General features: G+C 58.7%; 1 protein-coding gene and 1 long non-coding RNA gene across 7 annotated transcripts in view; one reads left to right on the forward strand and one right to left on the reverse strand.

The window, feature by feature from the left end:
• Positions 1-16,010, reverse strand: part of PPP1R12B (protein phosphatase 1 regulatory subunit 12B) — a 168,355-nt gene that overhangs the window by 79,334 nt on the left and 73,011 nt on the right. For 2 of the 6 annotated variants that reach the window (XM_060396796.1, XM_060396795.1), the window contains one exon: positions 12,524-12,703. The exons of 1 other annotated variant lie outside the window; for it this stretch is intronic. In XM_060396796.1, coding sequence (XP_060252779.1) covers positions 12,524-12,703 — 180 coding nt within the window. Of the gene's footprint in view, positions 1-3,883; positions 3,992-6,363; positions 6,493-12,523; positions 12,704-16,010 lie in introns of those variants that run through there. 3 more of the 6 variants (XM_060396799.1, XM_060396800.1, XM_042229488.2) reach the window with 3 other exon arrangements.
• LOC121816088 (uncharacterized) lies at positions 3-3,242 on the forward strand. Its single transcript, XR_006055553.1, has 2 exons — positions 3-512; positions 2,177-3,242. It is a non-coding gene; the product is annotated as an uncharacterized LOC121816088 (long non-coding RNA).

Genomic DNA, 16,010 nt, shown 5'->3' on the forward strand with positions numbered 1-16,010 from the left:
GATAGGACTCGAGGAGGCTTGGTCACTTCTAGGGAGAAGAAAAGAAGTCTTTGATTTTCATGTTCCTCAGCAGAGTGACATCTATTCAAGGCCTTTAACAAGGACAAAAATGTATAAGAGCAAACAGACTTTGCCCGCACTTTCCTGCCTTTCAGAGTCAGAGGGAAGGGAGTGGTTTGGTTCTTTTGCTTACACCCTCGTTCTGAAGAGAAATTGAGAACGCAAGGCAGTGCATACCTCCAGCATCACCCTGAACGGATGGAGACAAAATAGAGGGAAAGGAAACGAACGGCCAGGAAAACAACGGCAAGGGTTTCCCTGGCAGCTCAGGGGTAAAGAACCCACCTGCCAAGGCAGGAGGCACAGGCTCGATCCCTGACCCAGAAGATCGCGCACGCCGAGGAGCAACGAAGCCTGGGAGCCACAGGCGCTGAGCCCTGATCCCCTAGAGCCCTCTGCAGCTAGAGAGAGGCCTGGACGCAGCCACGCAGACACAGCGCAGGCCAAGACAAGTAAGTAAAATTACACACACAGACACACACACACACACGACTAGCGAGAGTCCTGGGCTCACACACACACACACACACACACACACACACACACGACCAGCGAGAGTCCTGGGCAGCCCCCGGCAGTCAGACTCCACACCCACACACACCCACACACACCCACACCCACACACACACGACCAGCGAGAGTCCTGGGCAGCCCCCGGCAGTCAGACTCCATGGTGTCAGGAAGGTCCCAAGAGAAAAGCCCAGAGGACGCAGAGGGGCCTGAGCAGCTGGTGGCGGGGGGCGGTCCCAGAGGAGAAGAGGAGCAGCCGGCAGGGGCGGGAGGGCTGCAGGAGCCAGAGGAGGGAGAGGACGCAGGGGACGGAAGACATAGGCTCCGGGGGCACAGGCAGAGTCGGCGGCGTAGGCGTGGGGTCAGTGGGGAAGCGGCAGGGCAGAGCCCCCGGCAGCAGGTCTCAGAGGGAAGAGGCGGCGTGAGGACAAGGTGCATCAGCCCCGCCTCGAGAGCGGCACGGGGAGCGGGTGACGGGCGGCTGGCACGGGGGCTCCAGGCCAGACGGTGGCGATGCGCCCCTGGGCAGGCACCTTGGCCCAGGCACATGAGGAGGCAGCCCTGCCATCCCCAGCGTGCTCGGGGCGCCCCTCCTCCACGTGCTTCTTCAGGGAGGAGCCGAGATCCCCCCCCCCGGTCCCCAAGCTGTCACTACACTTTATCACAGGTCAGCAAAAGCACACGGGAACCGCGAGTCATGCTCTACTCCCCCCGTTTTAAGGTCGGAAGACTAGGGTTTCTTCAGAGGAAACAAAATAAAAGTGAGGAGGCTCTACTGCCCAGCGTGAACTGGGAGCCTGAGGAAAAGCGTCTGAGGAAGAGCCAGAGGCAGCGGCTCGCCCAGGTGACTCCGGTAGCCAGCCCCAGCTCTTCAGAAAGAGGTGCCCCCAGGCTCTGGGGCACCCCCGTGGGCGCCGTGCGCCTGCCGAAGAGACGGCAGGCGGCTTCCAGGAGCCCTGCGTGCCCTTTGGCCTCAGACGGCACAGAGAGCTTCCAGTCTCTGTTCTCAGGACGGTTTCTCCCAGGCCACATACTCACGTCCTTCAAAATCAGAACGTCCAGAGCCCTAGGCCTGCGCCCACACAGCCAGTTCACGGCGCCCAGGGCCCAGTGGAGACTGGTGCCTCGGACGCTGCCCCGCGGGGTCAGAGCAGGGGGCAGTGACGTCCCAGAGGCCTGGCTCTGAGCCCTGGCTTTGCCACGTACCAGCTCTATGACTGTGGGCAGGACCGTAGTCCACCTCCACTTTCTTATATGTACTAAGGAAAAGTACTATTCATCTCACAGCTACGAAGGCTGAATGCGTCTGGGGGAATTGGTACATAGTAAGTGTTCACAAACATCAACCCCCTCGACCTGTCTAGGCCTCCCACGCCTGAAGGCGGCTCGGGTCCCCCTCACTTCATGGCCTTCTCTAGGTAGGTCATGTGTGGGACCACCCACCCTACACAACCCGCCTTCTTCTCCGAGCGCCTAATACACCCCCCGCCCCGACAGTCTGCTCCCTCTCGGCCTCCGAGGCGGGCACCTGGCATCCCCGGTCTCGGGGCATGAAGCAGGCAGGGCTCTCATTTTATTTTATTTTATTTATTTTTTTTTTTTTTAGGGCTCTCATTTTAAACCCACGGCTACCGGCACAGCAGTGAGTGTGTGGCTGACGGGACGGCCACCTCTGGTCTCCAAGCGGACCGGAGCTAAGTTAAAAGGCAACCTCGAGGTGCAGGGCCCAGGAGCCCTCCCCTGTGCCTGCCGCTCTCACCAGGAGGAGAGTCCACCCGCCTGGACACCCCCGGGAAGGAACGACCCAAACACAGAGCAGCAAGGTCCCGGGGGCCGCCTTCCCAAGTCACCACGGTCACCACACGTGCCTCTGCTGCCCCCCGCTGGACACGGGGGTCACTGCACAGCAGCACGCTGGCCCCCACCCAACACCCGCGTGCTGTGCGGAGATCGCGGCAGGACCAGCCCCCAGGGAGCTCCCGCGGCAGCCGCGGCAGCCGGACCAGCCTGAGCACTGGGCCGCAGAGGCGCACGGGGAGCGGACCCTGACCTCGGCCGGGCCTGGGGGACAGAGCCAGCAGCAGGGTTGCTGTCAGGAGCTCTCCCAGGAAGAACAGAACTTGGTTCAGCAGAGAAGGGGACAGCGGCCATCCCAAAACAAAGGGTCGGCGTGGACGTCACACACACGCGGGGACGTCTGGGCTTGCTACCTGCAACGTAAAGTCGGGCGACCACCAGAGACACACGGGGCAGGGGGATGGGAGGAGCAGGGAGGGAAGGGTCTGGCTCCCGGAGGCCGAGTCCAGAAGGTCCCACGGGCAGCGACTCCGTGGGCCAAACCGACGACCCGGCAGCAGAGCCTCCTACACGGCCTGACCTGGTCCCTTCCGAATCCTGTCTGGAATCCGGTCCTCTGCGCACCCGAGGCCATGAGGGGACGACTCACACACACGGGAAAACATTCACTGCCATTCAGTCCGATTGTCCCGTTTGTAGCAGGCGAACAGCTTCTACCCGGAGCTCAACGCATCAGCCTCTTCACTATGATTTCCTGTTCAAAGGCCAACTCAAGCGGCGCCTTATACCTTCACACACCCACACCAGCTTGTCTCTCTGAGGTAAATATCTGACCTGTTTTATTTACTTAAAATACATGCTGCTGTTGCTGCTAAGTCACTTCAGTCGTGTCCGACTCTGTGCGACCCCATAAACGGCAGCCCACCAGGCTCCCCCGTCCCTGGGATTCTCTAGGCAAGAACACTGGAGTGGGTTGCCATTTCCTTCTCCAATGCGTGAAAGTGAAAAGCCAAAGTGAAGTCGCTCAGTCGTGTCCGACTCTTCGCGACCTCATGGACTGCAGCCTACCAGGCTCCTCCGTCCATGGGATTTTCCAGGCAGGAGTACTGGAGTGGGTGCCGCTGCCTTCTCCAAAATATATGCTATGTGACGCTTAAGAGGAAGCAACACAACCAGCACCTGCGCGCCACCGTCCACCGCGAGCACGCCACCGCTGAGGCTCGTCAGCAGGACACGCACGCTTCTACTTCCCCAAACGCCCATCTGCCCCTGCCACCCTGGCCTCCGTGAGCAGGCCCGGCGTCAGCACACAGGTTCACACACACTGGGACGGGGAGACGCCAGCAGAGGTGCACACAGGCTCTGGCCCGCACTGCATCCGGCCCTCACCACTTCCAGCCCCAACCACAGCACCCAAGCGGCGTGCACGCACGCCCGCCTCCCGAGGATCTGGAGCGGAGGGCGGAGGGCGGACGGCGGAAAAGGACCCGGCCGTCAGGGTCTCGGGCAGACTCACCCGCCGCTCCCGCACTCAGGCCCCGCGCTCTCGGGGGCCCGGGGTGGCACGCCAGCCGCCCGCAAGCCTGGAACAGCAAGATCCACTTCCCGCACCTCCCATTTCTGTAAATCCAGGGGCGGCAAGGACTCCACTGCCAGGTCAAGTCACGGAGGGGAGAGGTCGGGCACCCAGACACACCGCCACACACCTGGGCCCTGCAGCGGCGTTCCCGGAGCCTGCTTTTCAACAGACAGGTGGCCGCCCCTCTGCGGCCCTCCCCTAGTAAACACCAGAGCTCGTTTTGTGAGGTTGTTGCAAGCGACCATTTCCCTAACATGGGAAAATCACCTGGTATGGGGTGGGCACGGCTTGAGTGAAGGCCCAGCATTCTGGCCCCTCCCACCGCGCACCGGCACTCACAGCTCTGAAAAAAGCAGCCCCTTATCAGGAGGAGATTAGCTGTGAACTCAGGGCTGATATGGGCCCAGCGCTGGCACTGCGGGACTGGGAGCAGGGGCAGCGGCCCCGAGCCCTTCCAGACGCGCACGTCCCTCGGGGAGGGGGCACTCTGGGAGCTCAGCTCCTGAACTGTTAAGTGGTGCTGAGCGACCACGCCACAAGCACCACTGTCTCTGGACCCGATGAGTGCGTGTCTCAGGAGCCGCGTTCAGTAACAGAAAACAGCCGTTTCCTCCCAGGCCCCCGGGCTCACTGCGGCAGCCCTCGGCAGGCACTGCCCAGGCCTGCTTTTCCGGAGCTGCTGGGGGGCTGGACACCCTGTGCTATGTTTAGACAGCTTCCCGGAGCCAGGACGCATCACACCTCCACTGAAGCGCACCCCTCAACAGCTTTCCGTATATTAAGTTACGCGATCACCAAAATCAATTTTAAAACACCGGAATCACCCCCAAAAGAGACCCTACACACGCTAGCAGCTCCTTCCCACTTGGCGCTGTTAAACCCAGACCGGCTGCGTCTCCCCCTGTGGCATCGGATGTGAGCTGGCGGCGACGGAGGCAGGACCCCTGCTTCACCCTGGGGGGGACAGGCGGGGCTGCCACGCGTGCTCCCCTTCAGCTGTAGACATCCCTCCACGGTCACTGGGAGGCGCCTGTGGACCCGGGCACCCTGTGCCTGTGCGGCACGTGGCCAGGCGGAGGTGCCCGAGCGACCAGGACCACACTCGGGCAGGTGCAGGGGCCACAGCAGCAAGACGAGGTGGCTGACGTCGGAGCTCGGGACACACGAGAGGCGCCCCCAGAACCAGTGCCACCCGACGCTGCACGGCAAGGCATGTGCTTGGTGACCGAACGGTGCAGACGGCCTCCTGACACGGAGGAAGCGGGTCACGCGGGTGTAGTCTTTAACCGCCGGTGAGTCAACGTGGCAACTCGCCACACAAGCAACCCAGCGACCCGCGGTGCGGCCAGAGGCGGGCATGGACCGACTGCTATCCAGCCTCGCGGGCAAAGGAAACACTCATTTCAGAGTAAAGCTCAGAGGCTGCAGGAGCTGGGAACCCCTTTCCAGAGTAACTCCCCGAGCTGACCACTGCCTCGTCTTCAGCATGGAGACTGAGACGAGTCAAACAGCTTTAAAAAACCGTGACTCAGAGTTTAAATCTCTCACATTCCAAAAATGAGGCCAAATTAATCTGCTGACAGCTTCTCTCAGCGGAGTAACTGCCTAGCTTACTAAGACCCCGAGGAACTCAGGAAGGTCGACCCATGCAGTGTGCATGACTTGGCTGTAAACAGATCACGCAAAGCAAGTGCGCGGGAGCTATCTGGGAAAGAAATAATTTCAGTTCATGCAGAGAGAAACCATTTTGGTTATTTCTATAAGAAAAAAAAGTGTGCCAAGAAAAAGAAAGAATGTAAAATTCAGGGCCGGGGCCTGTGGGAGGGGGAAGCTGCAGGAGACGCCGACCAAGAGGACCCCAGGCAGGCGCTCTAATATTAGAGCGGGGTGTTTACAGGGTTGCTAAGGAAAACCTGCGGCTGCGGGGATGCGTGGCAGCTGCTCCGGCCACACACCCTCCCCACCGCGCCTCTGGTCCAGCAACCCTGCACAGTCCCATAGCCCGGGGGGCCTTCAGGCCTAGGAGCAGCCCCAGAACGGTGTGCAGGCCTGGAGGGCCATGAGGTGGAGACGGCTGTGCTCCCGTCACAGGTAGAGATGGACTGGCCCCGGTACGGAACCTTTTTTTTTTTTTAATCCAAAATAAGAAATGGTTAGGAAGTTCAACGAGGAGGAAAAGAGGCTTGAGACATGGCCCCCACCGCCCGCCTTGATGCTCTTGGGCCTCAACATTTCCACCTGCAACCTGGGGCCGTAACCCCCCTTCCTTTCCATCGGGGAACAGGAGCGTGCCAGGCACAGGGGTGCTTTTCAGGGGAAAAAAAAGAAACTTTGTAAATCCAAGATTGTGCCCTTCTCAAAGGTAATAAACTTCCAGAGGTCCTGCCCTGAACTTATGCAACAGAATCATAGATTACCTAGACTCCTGCATATGGTGTCTGGAACCGCTTAACTATTAAGGCTGCTCCTCAAGGACTGCGGCCTCTTCAAAGACACGTCCTCACAGAGACCCGTCCACAGGGCTCGCCGGCCCTCCACCGCCATCACAGTAGTAACACTTCATCACTCTACAACTCTGGAAAATACAGCGAGAGTAAGTCATCCCTCATCCCTGAGAAGAGCCCGGTGCTGGCCTTCCCCGTGTGGTCACCACGCGGCGTCGCAGCCGTGCCCTGGGCCAGCCCCCGCGCTGGCACCCGGGGCCCTGTCTGCGGCTCAGGCTGAGTGCAGGGCCCCACAGGGGACGGCTGCAGCTGCACCCACCGAGCCAGGGGGGCTGCTCAGAGGTGGGGAGCCGGTGCGCCGGGCACGGAGACCCAACCCCGGCTCGCAGGCTGCGGTGACGCTGCAGAGGAGATGCTTCCCGAGACGACACTCCCCCTGGTCGGGTCCCGCTGTGACTGGTCTGAAGGCCCGTGGACCCGACACTGTCTCCAACGGGGCCCGAAAATACGGGCCCCAGGCCTCCAGTTCCCAGCAGGAGCCAGAGTGCCACTGCGAGGACCCGACTTCAGAGGAAGCTGCGCGTCAGGCGAGAGTGAGTACCCAGCATGTTTCCTCAGAAGGAAAATTCAGTTGTTTGCAAAACATGGGATTTGTTTCTCTTTCAGCCTGTGTTTGTCGGAAGGAGACACTGAATGGCTTTGATTCTGTAAAGGCTTAAACGGCATGTTTTATTTGGTCAAGTTGCTCCCCAGCTGCACACACTCCAGCCCACAGCCTTGAGAGCAGCAGCTCGGGCTTCTCGGCACAGACACACGGCACCACCAGCTCCTGCCCACCCCTCGGACACCGCAGTCTCCCAATTATCCCAGCGGGAGACCACTGGGGCTCCTGTGAAAATCACAAGGATTCCGTGGACGCGGAGAGTGGGGAAGGCTGCAGGTGCTCGCCCTCCCTGCCCTGAGGCTGGAGAGGAAGCCTGGTCACCGTCTGACCGCAGGTCAACAAGCTCACTTAGCCACAGAATACAACTTCATCTAGACCTGCTCCACAGAAGACGCCTGGGCAAACGCCGCGTGGCCTTGCCTCCCCCAGCGTCAGGCAGTGACCTGTTCCTTGCGTGTCTCGTGTCCCCTCTACATCAGCGCCCGCCGCCCATGACCAACCCCCAAAACCCGAGCCCGGCACCTCCCTGGGCAGCTGCCCTGCGCCTCCGACCGGCACTGTGTGGCCGGCCTGTGCACACGCCCGACCTCGGACCCGCGGCTTCTGGGCGGCCTGCTGGCCTCCTCAGGGACTCATGGGCCAGCTCTCCTGGGACCGCGGCTCCCGACACCTCCGCCAGGCGCACGGCAGCCTCGCCGGGAGGCTGCCACGTGCTCAAGCAGCACTACTGGACACACGAGCGTGCAGCAGACCCTCCTGTCCCAAGAAGTGCCCCCGACCCCTCAGCTGACTGCTCTGCCTACAGACCTGCCTCGAGTACCACCGCTCACTTCCAGTTACCCTCACTGAGGATAAAATTCACACTTTACGGCAAGACAAGAATGACTCAGACCTAGAACGACTGCCTCTGTCCTCTGGCCCCCTCCCTCTACTGTGCAGCGTGTCTGCCTTCCACACAGGCCAAGCCTCTGCCGGCAGAGACGCCTGTTCAACCACACGCAGCGGCGGCGGCAGCCCTGACAAGGCAGCCCCTCAGAGAGAGCCCTCCTCCCGGACGGAGCCGTGAGGGTGAGCAGACCCGGGTCGTGCCGACCGCCAGTGAGGCGCCGTGGACGGGCACACAGCCTGTGTCCCAAACCTCACGGCACTGCTGAGCCAGGACCTCCAACGGGAGGGCCATCCTCCGGGCTTCCTGAGACGGTCCTCCAGGTCACACTCCTCCCGTGTGGCTCCGGTAAAATCCTGCGGGCTGACTATGCTGACGTGACCCGTCGAAACGCAGCCTGCGGGTTCTGCAGGAGCTCGCAGACCCGGACCCCGCGCTGCGCGCGCCCTCACAGGACATGCCTGCCCCAGTGCTCGCAGCGTTCCCTGCGAGGGGGTCTCTGGAGGGGACAGCGGACGGAGACGCCGCAGACCCCAGACTGCACACGCGCTTCTTTCCGAGGTGGTTTCGAACGTGTCTGTCCTTCCTGGCCCCCAGACACCCAGAGTGCACACCTGGTTTCCATGTTAAGATTCTTGGCTTGGGATTTCCAAACTGCGTGTGTAGTAAGAATAGCCCAAAGGAAATTTTCCTGACAACAAAGACTACTGTAAGCACAGCAAGCTACACTCAGCATCTCGTAATAACGTGAAACAGAAAAGAGCCTGAAAAAGAAAATAACACACGTACGTATTCTTTAAAATCGTGAGAAAAAATTAAGAGTTTTCCATCCCTGCCCAGACCCCTGACGCTGTTCTGGAGCAGGGGCCAGGACCCAGGCAGCCCAGACGGGCTCCCGGTGAATGGTCTGAGCCCACTCAGGCCCACAGCCCGGCATCCTGCGTCCACACTGGGTGCCAAATCCACGCCTCCAGCCCCCAGGCCTCAGGCTGCCCCGGGCCACGCAGACCACTCTGGCTTTTGGGGTCTCCTCACGTCTGCCCCCTGGGAGCCTCCTTTCCTTTTTCCCCGCTCAGGGGCACTCTGCTACGCTGACCGGGGAACAGGGTCCTTGTGGGCCCACTTAGCACGCTGGGGAGCTGCCCCGAGGGGGCTCCTCGTCCTCTCCCGCCACGGCCACCGCCCGCTCCGTGCCCCCTGCTCCCGTCTGCAGAGGGCCCCGACGGGTCGCCTCACCCCCTCCCCCATTGTTCCTCCCTGTCCACTCCACACACAATGCTAAACCAGAGCTCAAAAAACAGAGTTTTAAAAAATATAAGTCAGACCGAGTTATTATTATTTCTTTTTTGGCTAAAATCTTCCATGGACAGATGACTAAGAAATTCTACGCTGAGGTATACACCCAAGATAAATGAAAATATATACCTACACAGAAGCTTGTACCTGAATGTTTATAAACAGCCAAGAGGCAGGACCGATCCACATGCCCAGCAACTTATGAATGTCAAACAAAACGCAGAACAGCCACGCAATGGGACAGTGCTCACCCCCAGAAAGAAGAAAGCCCCGACGCACGCCACGGCACGGGGAGCCTTGGAGACACCAGGCCGGGAAAAGCAGCCAGGCACGGAGGCCCACGCACAGACTGTGCTTTGGGGCGATGCTCCAGGTGGGGAGCTCCAAAGAGACAGAGGGAGGGACCGGGGAGGGAAGCTCCAGGTGGGGAGCTCCAGAGAGACAGAGGGCAGGAGCCGGGAGGGAAGCTCCAGGTGGGGAGCTCCAGAGAGACAGACGGCGGGAGCCGGGAGGGAAGCTCCAGGTGGGGAGCTCCAGAGAGACAGAGGGCAGGAGCCGGGAGGGAAGCTCCAGGTGGGGAGCTCCAGAGAGACAGAGGGCAGGAGCAGGGAGTGCGGAGAGCAGGGACCTGGGCCGAGAGCGAGGGGCCGGGTTCCTCTCGAGGCAATGAAGGCTCTAACGTGGACTGGTGATCCCACCTGGCGACCACCACGCATCTCTGCAAGGTGTTCAGAACACTCTTCCTGAGGCCGACGACGGCTCTGAGAGCAAGCCCACACTCCTCCTGGCTGTGGCCGCCCGCCCCTCGCAGCCCCGGCCTGCCCTGGGGCCTCAGCCCGGACCCTCCACATGTCAGTCTCCTCCAGGGTCTCTGGAGCACGGAGCGCCTCGCACACGGCCCCTCTGCAGGGCCTGCACGCGCTGCCTAGAGTGCGCAGCTCCCAACAGGGCGGGCCTCGCACTCTTGTGACTTTCTCTGAGCCCCCCAGGAGTCCTCTGCAAGGCCTGTCGTAAGAACTCGGAGTATGTGTGAGACACCTCGGCGGCATCCTCTCACACGCGCTGCTCCTTGAGGAAATGCGCTGCATCGCATGCTGCGCGGGGTGCCGGGCTGCCGCTCCGTAAACACTGCGGCCTGCACGGACCTTCTGTAGCAAGCCCACGGTCCGCAGCAGGTTACCGCTCAGAGATTACAAGCTCCCAGCAGACGGTCGCCGTGTCCCCTGCTCTCCCTGCGGCTCCCAAGCAGGAGCGGGGCAGCCTGCAGCCCCTGGCTCAGCCGTCCTTCAGGGCCCGCGGTCCTGATGGTGGATTTAACCCATTTCACTTGTCTCCACTCAGGAGCAGTTTTCAAAGAGAGTTTTTTTTTCAGCAAATGAAAGATTACTTTTGCATTTAGTTTCTGGATGAAGCTAACAGTGTCTAAGTTACATCTGTACTACGGAACACACAAACATTGAATGCTGAAGATTCGATTTATTAAAATTTCTGTTGGCTCTGCAATCTGTTAGCCCAGAAAACAGAGTCTCTTCCAGTTTTATGCAAATAAATGAGAAAAGAAAGGAAGGAAAAGAAGAAGAAAAGCACTTTTCAGCTTCACTCTCCTTCCATCTCGTCCCAGAAGGCAGGCCTTTGAGCTCTCTTTACAGAACACCAGCATCTAGAGCGTGCGGCTCACTGTGTCTGAGACGACAAGGTGCTCGGACAGGCGACACGTGCACACACGCTCACAGAAGCAACACTCCTTCTTCCGGATATTCAAAATACAATGAAGCCAAACCGGAATCTAAACTTTGCTAAGATCTCACCTCTTTTTACAGTCTTAGAAAAGGGACACTTATGCCTCAGTCTGCAATCCCCCACCGGAGTGCACTCTGCTTTCACCACTTCTTCAAGTGGGAGAAGACGGCCCGTCCACTTCGGCCGATGCTCCAAGGTCTCTCAGGCCCGACACTTAGTTCAGTTCAGTCGCTCAGTCGCAGCGTCTGACTCTGCGACCCCACGGACCGCAGCTCGCCAGGCCTCCCTGTCCTTCACCAACTCCCAGAGCTTACTCACACCCATGTCCATCGAGTCGGTGATGCCATTCAACCATCTCATCCTCTGTCATCCTCTTCTCCTCCCGCCTTCAGTCTTTCCCAGCATCAGGGTCTTTTCAAATGAGTCAGTTCTTTGCATCACGGGGCCAAAGTGTTGGGAGTTTCAGCTTCAGCCTCAGTCCTTCCAATGAATATTCAGGACAAATCTCCTTTAGGATGGACTGGTTGGATCTCCTTGCAGTCCAAGGGACTCTCAAGAGTCTTCTCCAACACCACAGGTCAAAAGCATCAATTCTTCAGTGCTCAGCTTTCTCTATAGTCCACCTCTCACATCCATACATGACCACTGGAAAAACCATAGCTTTGACTAGAGACACCTTTGTTGGCAAAGTCATGTCTCAGCTTTTTAACACGCTGTCTACGTTTATCATCACTTTTCTTCCAAGGAGCAAGCATCTTTTAATTTCAAGGCTTCAGTGACCATCTGCAGTGATCTTAAGAGCCCAGAAAAATAAAGTCTGCCACTGTTTCCATTGTTTTCCCATCTATTTGCCATGAAGTGAGGGGACCGGACGCCGTGATCGCAGTTTTCTGAATGTTGCGTTTTCAGGCAGCTTGTTCACTCTCCTCTTCACTTTCACCAGAGGCTCTCTAGTTCTTCTTCGCTTTCCGCCCTGAGTGTGGAGTCAGTTCTCTCAGCTCCTCCCTAAAGTCTCTGCGGTCAGCTCTCGGCGGCTCCCTCCACCCCTCCAGTGAGTCTACTGAACAGCCAGCCACTGGCCGCCGCCCACTCGTCACGCACTGTCCTCTGCCTTTTCTGACATGCTTCTCAAAGTAATCCCCACTGTACATCGAGCTCTGCTTCTCGGAGCCTTTTATCACATCCCTGCTCTCCTTTGCTGCCAGAGGTGGGCGCGGGCCACGCAGTGTGGGACTGAGACCCTTCCCTGTGCTCAGGGGCTGCAGCGCCAGGGGAGACAGGGCCTGAGCGGGACCTCTCTCCCATGAGACGAGGAGACGGAAGACACGCCTGTATCCGTAATGGAAGAAGCGCCTACGTTAAATAATCAGAAGTAATTAAAATCTCCACCGACAGTCTCTGAGAGACAGAGTACAAACCCAAGCCATAACAGAAAGAAAGCTCTGCTTCCAAGAAGCCTCTGAGCTGGGGACTCACTGTCACCACCCACCCCGCACCTCCTACCTCCTGCCTCAGAGCAGAGCCCACAGGGGGCAAGGGCCACACACCTCCTCCTCTGCCCGGCTTCCGCAGAGGGCTCGGGGCCAGGGGCGCAGAGTGGCGCGGCGGCTGGAGCCCCGCGGACAGTGCTGGGCGGGGGGCGGTTCGTGATCACACAGAGCGGGCTGCTGCAGGCGAGGCCGTCGGCTCTCTCTGCCGTGGAGTCGGCCTGGGACCTGTAAGGGGTCCTAAAATCAAGAAGGACACAGCAGAAAGGGAACGGTCAGCACACAGACAACACCGCCCTGGGACCTGTGAGGGGTCCTGAAGCCAGGAAGGACACAGCAGAAAGGGAACAGTCAGCGCGCGCGCGCAGACACACACACACACACACAGACACAGACACACACAGACACAGACACACAGACACACAGACACAGACACACACACAGACACACACACACAGACACACACACACATACAGACACACACACACAGCGCCGCCCTGGGACCTGTGAGGGGTCCTGAAGCCAGGAAGGACACAGCAGAAAGGGAACAGTCAGCGCGCGCGCACAGACACACACACACACACAGACACACAGACACAGACACACAGACACAGACACACACACAGACACACACAGACACACACACAGCGCCGCCCTGGGACCTGTGAGGGGTCCTGAAGGCAGGAAGGACACAGCAGAAAGGGAACAGTCAGCGACGCGCGCACACACACACACACACACACAGACACAGACACACACACACACACACACACACACACACACACACACACACACACACACACACACACACACACCACACACACACCACACACCCACAACACACACAACACAGACACACACACAACACACACACACACCACACCCACACACCCACACCCCACACACCCACACACACACACACACAGACAACCCACACCCACAAACACACAACAACACAACCAAACACAACTTACAACACACACAACACAACACACATCCACACACCTGACACACAACACAAAAAAAAAAAAAAAACACACAAAACAACACACACACACACACACACACCCACACCCACACACATACCCACACACACCCACACACACACCCACACCCACACACACCCACACACACCCACACCCACACACACCCACACACACCCACACCCACACCCACACACCCACACCCACACACACACACCCACACACACACACACACACACCCCACACACACACACACACGAGACGACACCGAGGCCACCCACACCGCCCGCAGCCCCAGGCAGGGGGCCCCGAGGGGCCGCGGCCGACGCCAGGCGACCGTCTTCCCGGGTCACCCAGACCCCCTCGGGAGCGCTCTGCGACCTCACCTGGCAGCGCGAGCGCTCTCTCTCCAGGGAGCCAGTGCCTGACTGCCCACAGTCACAACTGCAGGCAGGAGTGACCGAACAGAAACTGACGGGATCCTGCGAGCAGCCCTGAGACAGACTGCCCATGGGCAAGCTGTGCACTTACGCTCGTTTACATGAAAACAAGATCTTTGTTTCTTAACAAAGACTTCAGAGCAGCCATTGGCTCTGCACCCAAAAAGCCATCGCTTGTGACGTCACAGCTTGTTGCTGGGGTAACAGAGACCCAAAATTGATGCCCACAGAGACAGGGAAGCAGTGGAAGTAATAAATGCTAAGAACCTGCTTTTTTCACCTACTTACAACCACCACAAATGCTTTAAGCACCGATGAGCTCATTTTCAAATAATCACATTATAATAAGCTTGAAAGAATGATCAGATCATAAAACTATCAATACGGTACCTCGATACAAGGATAAAAATAGAGCAGTTCTGAACTGGTGTCTAAGAAACAGACAAGCCACTTCTCCAGAAGCAGTTAATAGCTCAAGAAAAAGGTGAGATTTCACATTCACTTTTTTTTTTTTAAGTGAAGGCAAATAATCCCTCAGACTTCCACGATGCCTAAGTCTCTAGGAAGCACTAATAAAATCAACCAGAAACAAAGGGATAAAAGTTTACAGTCGGCAGAACTTCACGGGAAACTCTGCTTAGTTAATGACACGCTTCGATTGCTGCAATTTCTTATGCTGGAGAAATGCCAAGGATTTTATTTTGTCAAATTACAGAATATGACTTTTATTATTTTGAAGCGCATAATTTTACAGACTGCTGGGATCAGAAGCAGAAACGCTCCGGGGCTCTGGAACCACCTGGGGCCAAGCTTAACCTCTTCCATCTCTCATCCTCTAAGGGATAATGATGACTGCGAGCGCAAGGTCTTGCGAGACTAAATAGACAGACCCGCGGAGCACTCGGGCTTCCCCGGCGGCTCACACAGTGAAGCGCCTGCCTGCAGTGCGGGAGACCCTGGTTCAATCCCTGGCTTGGGAAGATCCCCTGGAGAAGGGAACGGCAACCCACTCCAGTATTCTTGCCTGGAGAACTCCATGGATTGAGGAGCCTGGTGGGCTACAGTCCACGGGGTCGCAAGGAGTCGGACACGACTGAGCGACTTCACTTTGCCTTTGTTTTGCTTTGCTTTGTGGAACACTTACTATACCCAGAATAAAACATAAACTCAGTGGAAACAAAAAAGTGAAAAAGAGCCCCGAAATGCACAGACCTAGGCTCAGCCCGACTCTGCTCCTTCCAGCCTCGTGACCGCGGGCAGATGGCCGCGCTCTCGGCCTCAGTTTCCTCATCTATAAAGTGAGGCTGCCGCTCACACGCTGGAGGCCTCCTCTGGACCGAACAGGACACACCCACATCCATGCTCCTCACTCCAGGACCCTGTGGCTCAGGGCAGCCATGTGCCCAGTTAAGAATCCACACGTGTCGAAGTCTCCCCGGCTGCTGGAGGGAGCCAGTGAGGCATAGGCAGAAGGCTAGGGCCTCACGGGAAAGTCTCAGTTCAGAGGCATCCCTCTTGGCATACCGCCCGTCTCCTCAGATGGCCTGGAATGCAGCCGTGACAGTGAGGGTTCTAGCAGCTACTCTGGAAGTGGAAGCCACGCTCTAACCACTGGGACTTGAGCCACGCGCCAGCCCTGTCTTGGGGCCGTCCTGACTGAGAGGGAAAATGAAGACGCATCACCCCGGAGTCAATATTGCCGGGTGCACCGTGGGTGTGAGTGGACCAGGTCCTGATGTCACGCTGTTTGGCCCAAGCCCCGTGCCTGGTCCAGGGGAGGCTCAACACAGGGCAGCTGCTACGCCTCCTCCGCTCCCCCCCAGGCCACGCTCTGAGCTCTGGAAGCCTCTCTGCTTCAGCGTCGTTCCGTGCGGGGACAACACGCCTGTCCCCACAGGCTAGCGTCCTGTGCAAACGCACCGTTGTGGGGCCTGGCGCGTGTGCACGCGGTCACACGGGGGCTGCAAGCAGCGCCCAGCAGCGGGCAGCACCGCGCCAGGAGGACAGCGTCAGGCGGCCCCAGCATAGGCGCAGGTGGCACCGCCCTCGCTGATGCTTCGCCGCCTGCGCCAGCTGCAGGGATGGGAGCAGAGCGGCCCTGGCCACACCCGGGGAAGGGCTCTG

Source organism: Ovis aries, chromosome 12, assembly GCF_016772045.2.
Source record: "Ovis aries strain OAR_USU_Benz2616 breed Rambouillet chromosome 12, ARS-UI_Ramb_v3.0, whole genome shotgun sequence".
In the NCBI taxonomy this organism is placed as follows: domain Eukaryota; kingdom Metazoa; phylum Chordata; class Mammalia; order Artiodactyla; family Bovidae; genus Ovis; species Ovis aries.